The sequence below is a fragment of the Phaethon aethereus genome (genome assembly GCF_964289735.1).
Source record: "Phaethon aethereus genome assembly, chromosome: 1".
Taxonomy (NCBI): Eukaryota; Metazoa; Chordata; class Aves; order Phaethontiformes; family Phaethontidae; genus Phaethon; species Phaethon aethereus.
In genome coordinates this window covers 1,318,494-1,331,443 of record NC_138575.1, presented here as the reverse complement: position 1 = coordinate 1,331,443, position 12,950 = coordinate 1,318,494, and the positions used below count along the sequence as shown (strand labels likewise).

Below are 12,950 nucleotides of genomic sequence, written 5' to 3'. Positions count from 1 at the left end.
AGGCTGTCGGCAGCGCCTGGAGCAGAAGAGGTTTTTTTGCGTGAGAATTGCAAACCCGGCCGCCCTCCAGCCGGCTCTCATGGCTGCCGGGATCCTGCTCAGCTGCAAGAAGCATCTGGGATGCGAAGGAAACCAAAAGCAACGCACGATGCGACCTTGAAGCCGGATCCCGTGGCTCCCATCGTGCGCATCGGATTAACGGTGATAACGGACTATTCCAAGTAAATCGCAGCGATTCGATTCCACCTTCTTCTGCGCCTCCCCATCTTCCCAGCCCCGAAAAAGAACAACCCAAAGAGAAAAATGAAACGAACAGAAAGAATTCCACCGTCTCCCAGTCCCACGGCAGTACGAACACCAGTGGCAGAGGCTGCATGTACAGTATTCTAATTTAATAAATAAATAACCTAAACACACTGTCTACTATGTGAGCAAGCCCGGCTCTAACTTAGGAAGCTTGCGCTGTTTCATCCTGTACAGTAGTTGAGAAAAGACTTGGGTTCTTGTTCCTCGCGATTCTCTGGGATACAGCGGCAGGAACTTAGTATCTGGGGAAAAGAAGAGAAAATGAGGTTTTGCTGAGCTGCTGGGGAAGAGACGCGAAGCTCCCCCGGCAGCGACACGGTGTGTTTCGGGAGGGGTAGACACCGAGAAAAGAAATTATTCAGAAAGGGAGCCCGTCCTCACCTCCTCCCCCACAAATACCACATTACATTTAGCCGCCTGCCCTCGCTGCTCGAACGCTGCCGAGTGCGGGACGGGGAAAATTCAACAGCGCACAACTGGTTCTGGGACCGAGTCCCACCGGTTTGCGGCAGCGTCGTCTCAGAAACCGGGGAGGATGCACTGAAGGTGCAAGAGCAAATGCCTTGAACACCAAAGCCTGGCTCAAACTGGCGGAATTTATCGGGAAGACTCCTGTTAGGTGGGGAACCAAAAGCAGGTAATTCGTACCGCAAATGAAGCTACTGTAAGGAGAGAGAGGTGCTCGCTTCAGCAAAGCAAGCTGTTGAGCTGCACGGGGATGAAGTCTAACTGCCTGGTGTACCTGGAAAAAGAGGCTACGTGCACCTGGAGATCTCCTCTCGCCTCCCATCCCACGCACCTACTCGTCAAAATAGGGAACTTCGGAAAACTTGACTCTCTGCCTTTCGTATCTGGAGGCTTCAATTCCCGCAGGACAGCAAGCCAAAGCTGTCTGAGTACATGGCTCTCCCTCGACGCAGGGAATTTGCCACGACCCTCTACTTATCCCAACTTCCCTGCGCGTGGGACAAAACCAAGGTCGGGGCTACAGCCAGACAGCGAAACCGGGAAAAGAAAATTGAGCCAGAGGAAATTCCTCTACGGGAGGGCACGGCCGTGTGGCAGCACCTTAATCATTTTGCACGTAACATAAGGCAGGAAAAAACCCTCATAATCTGGCAGAACCCACTAAGCCCCAAAACTGAAGCGTTTTGGTGCAGCATTGCTCTCGCGTGAGCGCGGAAGACCTGTGCCACAGCAAAATGCCTTTTCCTGCCAGAAAAGGATCAGGGCTTCAACCCCCGCAAAACCGTTTCATTTTCACGGTAAAAAATGCATTGCAGTGTTGGCTACAGACGTAAGCTCGGAAAGGGAAGCGATCGAGGGGCTTATACTGAAAATTATTGTTATTTTGGGGGGATCAGCAGAGCCCGCGCGGGGGGAGGAAAGCCATGGAGCTGAGCCCATCCGAGCAGCCCCCAGCCTGAGGGGCGAACGCTGCTCTGCGCCATCCCATCCTTCCTCAAACTTTAAAAATAAAGCTGTCATCCGAGTTGGCCGGATGGCATCGCTCCGCCATTCGCCGCGTCTGGGTGACAGCTGCCGCCAGATACAAAGGGCTCGCGTCCTGCCAAGCGCGCCGCGTCACAGCGCCAGCCGCGCCCTCCCCTTCCTGGCCGGACCGCGTTCTGCGCGGCAACGGGAATTATCGGAGAGCCCATGGTATCTTCTCAAGGGATTTAAACCCTGTGCCCTCTGCCCCCTCCCCAGGCGTGCCCCACGCTCGTGGGGCGTGGGGGTTGAGGAGCAGCACCTGTAGTAGTTTGGTTTGAAAGGTCCGTTCTTATTCAGTCCCAGGTATTTTGCTTGTTCGTCCGTTAGTTCTGTCAGGTGGGCGTCAAACGTTGGGAGGTGAAGGCTTGCCACGTACTCGTCTGAAACGATTTCAAGCCTCGTTAGTATGGCAAAGGGAAGGCAACGAGCCCCTTCCTTCTGCGCAACGGGACCCTAAAGCCCCAGCTGGAAAAAAGCATTGCTCCTCACGCCTCTGCTGCTAAACTGCAGGACTGCTTTCCACCCTGAACGGAGAAGACCGAGGCTCTTATCTATTTTGAGTTAGAGGGGGAAACCTTTCCCTGAACAGGTCCCATCCAGCAGGACTCCTGGGTGTGCTGCTGTGTTATGCCGTACTCTTGGGCAAGCTTGGATGCTCCACTGACGCAGGAGCCACTGGGCATTTCTGGTAGGTAACACCAAAGATCCAAGCTAGGGACAAGCTGCACCTGGTCTCAAAAAATACAATTAACACCAAAAAAAGACCAATTCTGCAGCAAAAGCGTGGTCAGTTTAGCTTGTGTCCTCAAGAGGGGGTTCTGCTGGCAGAGCTGTTGGTCAGGGACTACGTGTCTTCGCAGCCAACGAAGGCGGCTCTGCTGGCAGAAGTCCTCTATGAACATCTCCTGCACCAGCGTGGACGGACTCCTGCGCTCGGCCAAGCGCGTCCCCATGTTTTCCCCAGGTGGGACGGGGAAACAACGCATCCAATTTAGCGAAGAGCCCAGGCCCAGTGGGAAGAACTTGCTGGAAGACCCTGAGCTTGGCAGGGAGGTAAACAAGAGAGCCCAGGAGGCTGCGATGCCGGGCCGTCCTCAGCCCAGCCTAGCAAAATCTCCCATCTGTTCAAGCTCAGAAACAAAAAAGAGAAGACAAGCAGCACATCTTTACCCATTTTCTTAGGCAGCAAGTACACGTCTTGTTTGTAGCGGCCTTCGGGAGCATTGTAGAGCTCTATCAAAGCCAAAGCCTGGGTGGAGAAGACACTTAGGTAAGTAAGTGCTGCCCGCTATGGAGTGAGACGCCGCGTTTGGCTCAGCCCAAACCCTACTCGCCTGCGTGGTGGCAGTGATGGACAAGACGAAGGTGGGGACGGTGGAGCAGCTCAGGTTCAGCAAGCGGCCCTGGGAAGCAAAAACGGGTTGTTATCTCAACACGGCACCAAAACCAGTTTAGAACCCTACAGAAGGTACAAGAACCACCCGTGAAATGTGTCCCTGCTGGGATGAAACTTTTATCACATGCACTTGAATCCCGAGATACTGGTTGTCCTTATAACTCAGTAGAACATTTTAGAAGTGAAAATCTGCTAAAATACCCTGTGGGAGACACCCTGGGGTGGGATAAAGAAAAACACAGGAGCTTTTGTGCTTTCCAGTGACCCATCAGCTAAAACAGGGTTACACCAAGCCTTTTATCCAGAGGGACCGTCGAGCTGCTGAGGCCCAAGGAGGTGATTTCTGGACACGTTTCGGCTCCACCGCTCATCCAGCCCTTGTTTTCCTCCTCTGCAGCAGAGAACAGGTTGCAATTCCTGCTCCTTTGCCTGCAACTCACCTCTGCCAGAAGGACTATTCTTTTTCCGTCTGGCCAGATGACATGGTCCACCTGGGACCTCACCCTCTCCCAGGTCAGCTCAGGTGTACGCAGGCTTGCCTGAAACACGGTATGAAAATAGTTAAAGCACTGGCAAAAGATCAAAACCCAGAAAGCTACATAATAGGAAGGAAAAGAGGAAGCAACTCGCTGACATTGTCCTGGGCTTATAGTTTCCTTTGGGTCCGGTCGCAGTCCCAGACGAATGAAACCTTTATGAATCATAACCTGGAACTATTTTTATGATTACAATACATCAAAGCTCCAGCAACAACTATTGTTCAAGCTGTTCTGGCTGAAGGGGATTTATGGTCACCAACTGCATGGCTGCGGTCACTTCTTCCCAGCGAGGTGGGCTGGGCAGCACAGAAAACGGCTTTAACCCCTCGGGTTTGGCCAAGCAATTCTCCACTGACCTTCAGACAAGATTCTCCTGTTTTTCTACTTCTCTCTAAGCACAGACCAGCCGATTTCAGTAGAGCGTGGTGGGGTTGAGCGTGCACCAAGCTGAACCCTTAGCTGGGTCTTAGTGGTATAATAACAGGAAAGCAGAGGGACTGGGCTGGAGAGGGCGATTCACCGACTCTCCAGGGGAAGGAATGAGGCTGGAGGATACCGGACACTGCGCTGGAAGCCGGAGCAGTTTGTCTGGCTTGCTGGCATCCTTTGGGATTGCAGGAATGACAACGACATGTCTGCCAGCGTCTGCTGAGACACGGGGAGCGGTGGATTGTTTTACCTCCTCCCAAGTGCTTGCTCAAGCGGCACCGGTCAGACACCACTGCCGAAGGGTCCTGCAAGCACCGGCACCCCACCCCGTGCCGTCCCCGCTCCCGACGCACGTCCCTGCGCTCACCACGTCGATCTCGGTGTTGGAGTGCCCCATGTTGCAGACGATGCAGCTGTTCTTCATCCGGTCCAGGTGTTCCCTGGTCACCACGTTCTTGTTGCCTGCCAGACAGCGATATCCACAATAAATACCCATCTTCATCTCTCCCCATCTTTTTGCCCTTTCCTTTGGAAAAAGATGGACCTAATTATGGGGTGCGCACCCCTGACAACCCGTCCTCCTGCCTCGGGGGGACCGCGTACCTGTGCAGGTGATGACGATGTCAACTTGTCTGATGACTTCATTGAGTTTCACGAGCCGGAATCCATCCATGCTAAGAGGCGAGTGGGGGAAAAAGTAGTCTGAGAAGCAGCAAAACCAAGCCAAAAATAGGAATCCCCCACCCCATCAACTGATTCTCAGATACTCATTTTAACTTTCTAATGCCAGAGACCGGAAAACAGCAAGGCAGCATGCGAAGGACCATGTACCCCACGCCATCGGGAGGGTTTCTGGAGTCAACCTGGAGGATCTGGGACTGTTGTGGGGGGAAGTGAAAAGAGATTTGGGGGGTTTCACGTTTTCTGTCAAGGCCTCCACATCTGCAAATCTCCATTTTCAATCAAGATGGCTTTTTTAAAGCTGCTACTCCTGCAAAGTACATCCAGAAGATGCAGATACACCCTCCTGCTGCAGAATTCTTTCAGATAGGGACTTAGATCATCTTAAAAACAACCCAAACCACCCCAAAACCCACAGCTGCCTGCCATTAACTTTGCAACCCACATTTAGGCACCTGCAGGATCTCTAGAAGTGCTGAGCGCTCAGCAAGCCTTTCCTGACTACACCAAGCAAGGTGCACCCAGCACACCGGGTAACAAGGGCAGGATTTTTTTAGGATTTGTTGACAGTCCTCCCGAGAACGAAGCTCTGTGACTCTCACAAGCTGCAAAATCATAGCCACTATAAAAAAAAAAGGTAATTTGTTTCTGCTGTATGTCCCATTTACTGGTGGGGGTTTTTTTCCCCCCACTGCAAACCCCTTGCAAGAGGGGCTGCACGGCGTTGCCTCGTGCAGGGTCAGGAACCAGCGACACCACTAAGGGTGTGGGTGCTGGATGTGCCACTTGTGAAGGTGGCACACCGGAAGTTGATCAGCTCTGCTAATTAAGCAGGGCTCGTTGGTTTTGTCACCGCGGTGGCCCTTTGAAAGCTTGCTGTTAGGAGGAGGCTGCGGGTTTGATAAGGGTCCGGGTGGTTTTGGGACTCTGCTTTCATAGCCACGTCCCATCTCGCACTTTGGGATGCAGAAGCAGCGTCTCTGCACCAAAACAACCTTTACCTGGAGGAAAGGAGGTCGGGTGTAACTGCAGCATGCCCGGGCGAGGGGAGAGCCGTGGGCTTTCAGCCCTGCCTCCGGGTCCCGCCGGTAGCAAGGAGAGGTTTGTGAAGCAAAGGTGGCCACAGAAACCAAAATATTCCTTGGGTGAGGTGTGTGCACAGCACGGTAAAGCCCGAGTTTGCTCTCCGAAGGTCACAGTTCACTCCTAACGTCCTTTCAAGCCACATCATTAAACTCTTTCAAGCCACATCATTAAACTCTCGGCCACTGTGGTTGCGATCACACAAGCTGGCGCGTGGGGCACAGATAAAGTGGGTGATGCTTTGGTGCAGGAACCCTTTCCCGGCTGCAGGAGGGAGCTGTGGGTCCCTCCGCGGGTGCCGAGAAGCCAGGAGCCCCTCACCAGCATCCCTCTCGGGATGAGCAGTCTCTGCTCGTGGTTTTCCGGCGGGGGAAAAAAAAGCCTAACGAAGAAGCCGGGCTTGGTGCGACTGCTTACCAGGCCTGGAGGGCGCAGATGGGATCGATCTCCGTCACGTACACGATGGAGCCCATGGCCTTCAGCGCCGCGCAGCAGCCCTTGCCGACCTGGGGAGGGAGCAGGGCGCAGAGTGAGGCGCCGAGGGCCGGGGGTGCCCAGGGCCAACGCGGCGGTGGGAAGCTTGCGGGGGATGGCCAAGCCCGCGCGCCGCTGCGGCAGCCCCCGGCGCCCTTCGCACCCCTCAGCGGCTCCGGATGCACGCGCTCAAGTTTTCAGGTGCGCGAAGTTCCGGGATTTGGAGTAAACTAGGACCTGAGCCAGGCCCAGCTTAGCTAAGACAGATACTAAAAGGTGCGAGTGTGCTGTTGATTTCGGCCCCAGGGGTTCTTTTTCCCACCCAAACACCCCGTATCTAGAAAGCACCACGAGAGATTACGCTTATCTCAGGAAGGTCTAAGAGTCTCTTGTAACCTTTACTCTATTTAGGAAGCTTAATGATTTAACCTCCGAGGGCTAACGAGCTTTAACCTCTACGCAGCACGTACAGTGCAGCTCGCAGGGGAATTCAGGGGAACAGCTAAATGAGCAAGGTTTCCCAAAAAATGCAACGGCACGTGAGAAATATGTCCAATTTCAGCTCCTTGGGAAAAAAAAAAGAGTCCCAGTACAGCACCCACAGCACGGGCCACCGTAACTGGAGTTAACTGGTCCCGACAAGAACTGCCAAAGGGCGAGTATCCCAGTCTTGCCTCGAGAGAGGATTCCTCTGTTTGGGGGTGGAAGCACAGGGGTAAATCAAGATTAATTTATCTTTCTTGACCACGCTTCAGCACGCAACGCTGCGGCTGCGCAGGACATCTGCAGAACCCAGCCTCTGATTAATATTATATTAAAAATAATATACCGTAGAGTACACATCTAGAATATATATCCTATATGAATAGAATATTAATATAATAATATCAGAATATTTAAATGTTCATATAAAAAGATACTCAGAATACTTAACACTCATGTATTTTAAGATTCAGGTTTGGTACCTGTTCAATACTAAAGGAATATACTGGAAAACAAGAAAATCTTCAGTTTTGTCAAACCCGGCTGGAAGACGCCCTGCAGATGCAGAGAAAAGCCGCGAGGACAGAAAAGCACCGTCGGATAAAGCCATGAGCACCCCGACGGGAAATACGAACCCCTTACCTCCCCATAGCCACAAACCACGACTTGCTTTCCTCCAAACATCATGTCTGTTGTCCTCTTAAGGCTAAGCGAAAAGAAAAATAAAACAACAATTAAAGACCAGCAGTAAGATAATTACTTATCAGACCACTGACGCCGCCGTGAAGGACAGTGGTCCTCCGCAGCTTGCTCCTCCTAAACACCACGGTTGTATCCTGTATCCCTGAGGACACGCAGCAATTATGGGTGCAGAGAAGACCCGAAGGGCACCTAAAAACTGGCTTTTTCCTTTGGAAAGGGTGGGTGCTACCAGTGAAAAGCAACAAAGAGGAAGGATGTGGAGTTTGGGTCCTTTTTTTGGTGGGTTTTTTTGTTGTTGTTGTTGGATCTCTTTGTTTTGGTACTCCAGCAATATTTAAAATCTTTTCCAAAAATATTTTTTACTTCATTTTTTTTTTTAAAGTCAAAATAACCCCCACAAATAACTACGGAAGGAGCAAGAAAGTGGTAATTTATTGCCAGAATCCCAGTGCTTTCCACAAATAAACATCTCTCTTCCACTCGGTTTCCTTCTGGTTTCTCCCTAAGAGTGTCCTACATTACAGGCTATTTTTAGCACACGAGTAAATAGGTTAGCAGTGCAGGGAAGGTGAAATTCCCTTACATTTCTGAGAGAATTTAGATAAAAACCACAGCAGATTTAATTGCATCTCTGCTCAGATTTCCCTTGGCCCAATTTCAGACGCCTGGGCCAGACTTAACTCAAATCCCAACTTATCCCGCCATGAGGTCCACCATCCATCACAACTGAAGACGAGATAAAGATTTAAAAGATCTTAACGTTTCTTAGCCACTGACAGCATCCGCTCCACGTGGAACGTGGAGCTAAAAGCTGTGTCCTGGGACACTCAAAATTTGGGGGCAACTCTCCACGGCGCAGACGACCCCCATGACAGGGGCTGCCGTGTGTGTCTTGAACCCTGTGACCACAGAGCAGAGACGTGGCCGTCATAAAGAAGGAAGGGCTACTTAATTAGAAGAATTACTTCAGCAAGATGTTTTCACGGAATCATAGAATCACAGAACACTTTGGGTGGGAAGGGACCTTTCAAGGCCATCTAGTCCAACCCCCCTGCCATGAGCAGGGACATCTGCAACTAGAGCAGGTTGCTCAGAGCCCCGTCCAACCTGACCTGGGATGTTCCCAGGGATGGGGCATCAACCACCTCTCTGGACAACCTGTTCCAGTGTCTCCCCCCCCTCATTTTTTCCCATTATTGCTTCCAGCAAAGCCCAGTCAGCGGCGCACTGCATGCAGGAGTACGCTGCTCCACAGCGCAGCTTCACGGATTGTACGTATTTTGGAGACCAGCTGATGACTTTGATTGAACTTTTCTAGTTTTGACTGGCAGGAAGAGCAAGAAACCACGGGTTGTTTGCCGTGTCAGGTTCTGACTCACGTAATAAAACATCTTGGCAGGGATGAGCCAGATACCATCACCGCTGAACTTGACAAGATGCCCAGAATTTAGTCTTTTAGAACAATGTGTGATAGAAATGTGGGGAAGAAACTGCACGTGCAGTGGATCATCCAGAGAAGCATATTCGGTGGTTTGCTATCTCATATGGCACTTGCACACATTTTAAAGATCATCTTCATGCCCCTCTATTTGGACACATGGGTTTTACAAACATGAGTCTTCTTCACTTCTCCTGATCAAGATGACCACTACCAGGAAGACTTCTTCAAAGCCGAGGTGGTGAATGAGGCATCCTACTCCACATCCAACAAAGATTTGGGAGAAAAATGTCAGAGCAGAGTCCGCCGTCAACAGGGAAGCCTACACTGGGTCTCTGAGAACCTCTGGTGCTACCAGACTGAAGGCAGCAGTAGCACAGCTGAACACCAATACACTGCTAGATGGACTTTGATTAAACAGGAGACACTTCCACATCGGCAAGGAACCGAGAACCACACATCTCGAGACTTGTTTAAACTTTAAGCCATACCAAGTTAGCAACAGGAAAAAGTCTCTTCTCTTGAAGCAGGCTGTCTTCTCCATGGAGGGTTCCTCCTCCACACCACAGCTACCTGGCACAGAGAAGGCAATCTTTTCCCTGGTAGTCATCTCATCAGCATGAATGCCAGTCCGGAAAGTCAAATTTGTCCTTGCTTCTGTGCTCACTTGTCTCCTGGGACCACTATCAGATGGAGTATGTCACAGTCCACCCAGCTGAATGGTAAGAATAAAACTTGTCCTAATCTCACTTGGCTTTGACAAAATTTGTTGTTGGGGGTGGTTGGGACATGGACACCCAATTCCATCAAAATAAAGAAAAAAAAGAGAGAGAGAGAGGGAAAAAAGCTCACTGAGATTTACACCCTCTCTAGATCACAACTTGAAGTATTTTGCACTGCACCTCAGGACCAAGAGTCTCAGAAGATACATCATGTTCCCGGTGCCCACGTATCCGTCAGCGACTGATTCCCACCCAATCCTAAAACGTACAGCACCATCAGGATGCTGCAGAGCTGGTCCCGGTCCCACGGGCTGCCTGCTGAGATTTGGTGGGGGGGGAGCACAGAGGGATGTAAACACTCTTCTGCTTGCTCGTATGGCACGTGGCTGTAAATCCTGCAGGACCAGGCTGGGGAGAGCTGGATAAAGCAGTCACCAGCTCCGTCATCCCCGCCTTCTGCACCTCTTTTATTTATGCTCAGCTGAAGGACAAGGTTTAATCCTCAGACTCAGGTTTACGCTTTGGACACGCAACTGTTACGGGATAAAGTCTTGGTCTACCACAACCTCCTCTGTTTTCTTTCTTTCGGTTTATTGTATATTCACAGGAGAGGATAAAAAAACGAAACTAGAAAGGCAAAAAATACTGCGATGAAGCAGCCGGTTGACTCACACACAGGCAACAGACACAGACGGGTTTGAACCCAATGCCACAAAGGTAAGAGGGACGGGAAGGAGTATTGTAGCCATGTGTGAGGCCTTCTGAAGTCCTCACACGGGAGTACGAGAAGCTGCAGGGCTTGAACACAGCTCCAGTCACGCTCCCTGTGACGGGAAAACGCACGGGAGTCACCTACACACACGGAAGGGCAACATCACCCTGAGAGCAGAAAGACTGAGTGAGCTCCCATGAAGGGCACTGAGAAGTGCCTTATATCACTTTGGTTAATAAAATATCTGATGTGTCTTCCAGACACTCTGGGAGAAGATGCGCTTTCCACAAAGAGAGGAACAGAAGCAGAATTTAAACGATGTGCCCCGTTCATACACGTAGCTGGATTAAAAATACTGAATCCAGACTTCTGGAGATGCTAAGGTCTTTGCTGCAAGATCGTTCTCCTCCAAACACAAAATTAAACGTTTGCTTTCTGGTGTGCTTATGTTTGTAGAGCTTTACATACAATTGTACAAATAAGTCTTGGGACTTTCTGACCCATAGAGACATGGCCGCTGTCTCAAAATGCTTTCCAGATTCCCATCTATGATACAAACAGGGTGGCCCAGAGGTAATAAAGGGTCTTTGCTCACCTCTGACACATCAGTTGATCTAAAATGATCTAAACAGGCAGGCAGAACAGACCCGTGGACGCAGCACCCTGTGGGGTGCAACACGACCTGAGCAAGGGACACGGCCCTGTTTGGGTGGCCATGTACGTACCCGTCCAGGATGGACTCTCTGCAGCAGTACAGGTTGTCAAACTTCTGCTTTGTGACTGAGTCGTTGACATTCATGGCTGGGACGCAGAGCTTCCCCGCTTTGGACAGCTGGTACAGCCTGTTACAAACATGGGAAGAAACAGATGATCAATGGAAAAATATTTCCCTACAACCTCCTGTAGTGTGCTCTCGAGGTCTTGTTTTGCTGGAGTAAGCAGTACCCGTCCAGAGGGTCAAAGATAACCTCTCAATGGGAGCTCCTCACGTCGGGAGGAGAAATGGCACTCTTCCTTCCACAGACGTTTGTACCCGTTTCCCTCCCCTACTGAAGGACTACCAGTCTGGCAAGAGGCATTGCATAAAAACGTCAAACGGCAGATCAGAAGGTGCTCTAGACTCCACGTGCCCCATAACTGTTGACATTACAACCACCCTCTGATGTCTTCAGAAAGGACAAAGCCCCCAAATCCTCCTTCAGATAACGTAAGACGAGAGCTCCTGTGATTCTCAAGCTCTTACAGCTCAAGACACGTAGGAACGGCCACAGGAGAGTAACACTCACTTCACTCAATGTGAAGCTGCTACGATCAACACCTGCAGCAAAACATCCATTTGAGCAGCGGTAGGAGTGTAATCACCAAGATGTCATACAAGAAGCACCAGGGTGGGAAAGACACCAACCTGACCTTGCACTTCTGAGAGCAGACTGAACGCCTGGCAGCAGCAAGAACACTAAAAATTCATCCAAATGCTACACTACGGCTATGAAGAGAACCTGAAAATCACCTGCCTGCTCCAGGCCTTGGGAAGGAGAACCTGCTCCCTTGGTCAGTCTCTACAGACCACCTCCAGGTTTCTCCCCAGTCTCATTTTGTCATCTGGGGAGCCTCAGTTCCCACGTTGTCTGTCCCCTGGAGGTAAGGGGCACGCGTTCCCCGCATGCATCCGTCCATACGCCCAACCTCCGAAAGCAACCTCGCTCCTGGCATGAGATCGCAGGGAGCAATTTTTAACGCTGCTTTGTTCTTGCACATTGCTTTTGCCCAAATGGGGAACGATTCCCGATGCTAAAAATATTATCAGGTCCTTTTCTTGACCCCACTGGCTGCAAACCTGAATCGGCCGCTTCCTTGTTTCAAATATTTCGTTTCCCTGTTTCGAGGGCTGCCTGCACCTCTGGCCAAACTCTCAGCCAGCTCCAAGAGCTGCAGCCAAGCCTTTCTCCCTGCAAAAATAAAGAAAAAAACAGAGTCTGCTGCTCTTCTCTTCAGTCCTCTACTTTCTGTGACCTGCGATACGATTATCTCTGCTGGAAAAGCACCTCCGATACCCCTCCTAACCCCGGGAGCCACCTCTGCCACCACAATTCTGCTTCTGCCGCAGAGCGATGGATGTCACTCAGTCATACGGCAGCATCTCTGTGGTTCTCCCTTTCCAGACTCCCACCCCAACTACAGACTCATTTCCCCTTCCCAAATCTCACTTCTTCCCATAGATTTAGTTTAGGACTACGCTTTTGCCTTTCTCCAAAGCCCGGCCCTTCCTGTGCAACACCCTCATCTCTTCCTTTTTCCATCTGCAAAACGAGGCGAGATAACCATTGTCTCTGTTTCACAGGTGGAAAAACAAGACCTTGTGCGCTTTTTCCACCCACGCAATGGTCAGTAGGTGCTTCTGCTCCTTGTCTGAAATTCAGAGCAGTGGTTCCACCTCTGCTGCTTTCACTATATGAGAGATTTAAAACAGCTCTTATGGGAAAGCCAAGCC

The 12,950-nt window shown here is 50.9% G+C and overlaps 1 protein-coding gene across 1 annotated transcript in view; it reads right to left on the bottom strand.

Moving 5' to 3' along the window:
• Window positions 1-411: 411 nt before the first annotated feature.
• The window catches only part of AHCYL2 (adenosylhomocysteinase like 2), a gene marked incomplete at its 5' end in the record, with an annotated part of 105,728 nt that continues 93,189 nt past the window's right edge, over window positions 412-12,950 (bottom strand). Inside the window, 10 exons of the mRNA XM_082007478.1 lie at window positions 412-548; window positions 2,060-2,180; window positions 2,971-3,049; window positions 3,135-3,203; window positions 3,637-3,735; window positions 4,532-4,626; window positions 4,768-4,838; window positions 6,346-6,434; window positions 7,528-7,591; window positions 11,185-11,301. Coding sequence (XP_081863604.1) covers window positions 542-548; window positions 2,060-2,180; window positions 2,971-3,049; window positions 3,135-3,203; window positions 3,637-3,735; window positions 4,532-4,626; window positions 4,768-4,838; window positions 6,346-6,434; window positions 7,528-7,591; window positions 11,185-11,301 — 811 coding nt within the window. The 3' untranslated portion in view covers window positions 412-541. The remainder of the gene's footprint in view (window positions 549-2,059; window positions 2,181-2,970; window positions 3,050-3,134; window positions 3,204-3,636; window positions 3,736-4,531; window positions 4,627-4,767; window positions 4,839-6,345; window positions 6,435-7,527; window positions 7,592-11,184; window positions 11,302-12,950) is intronic.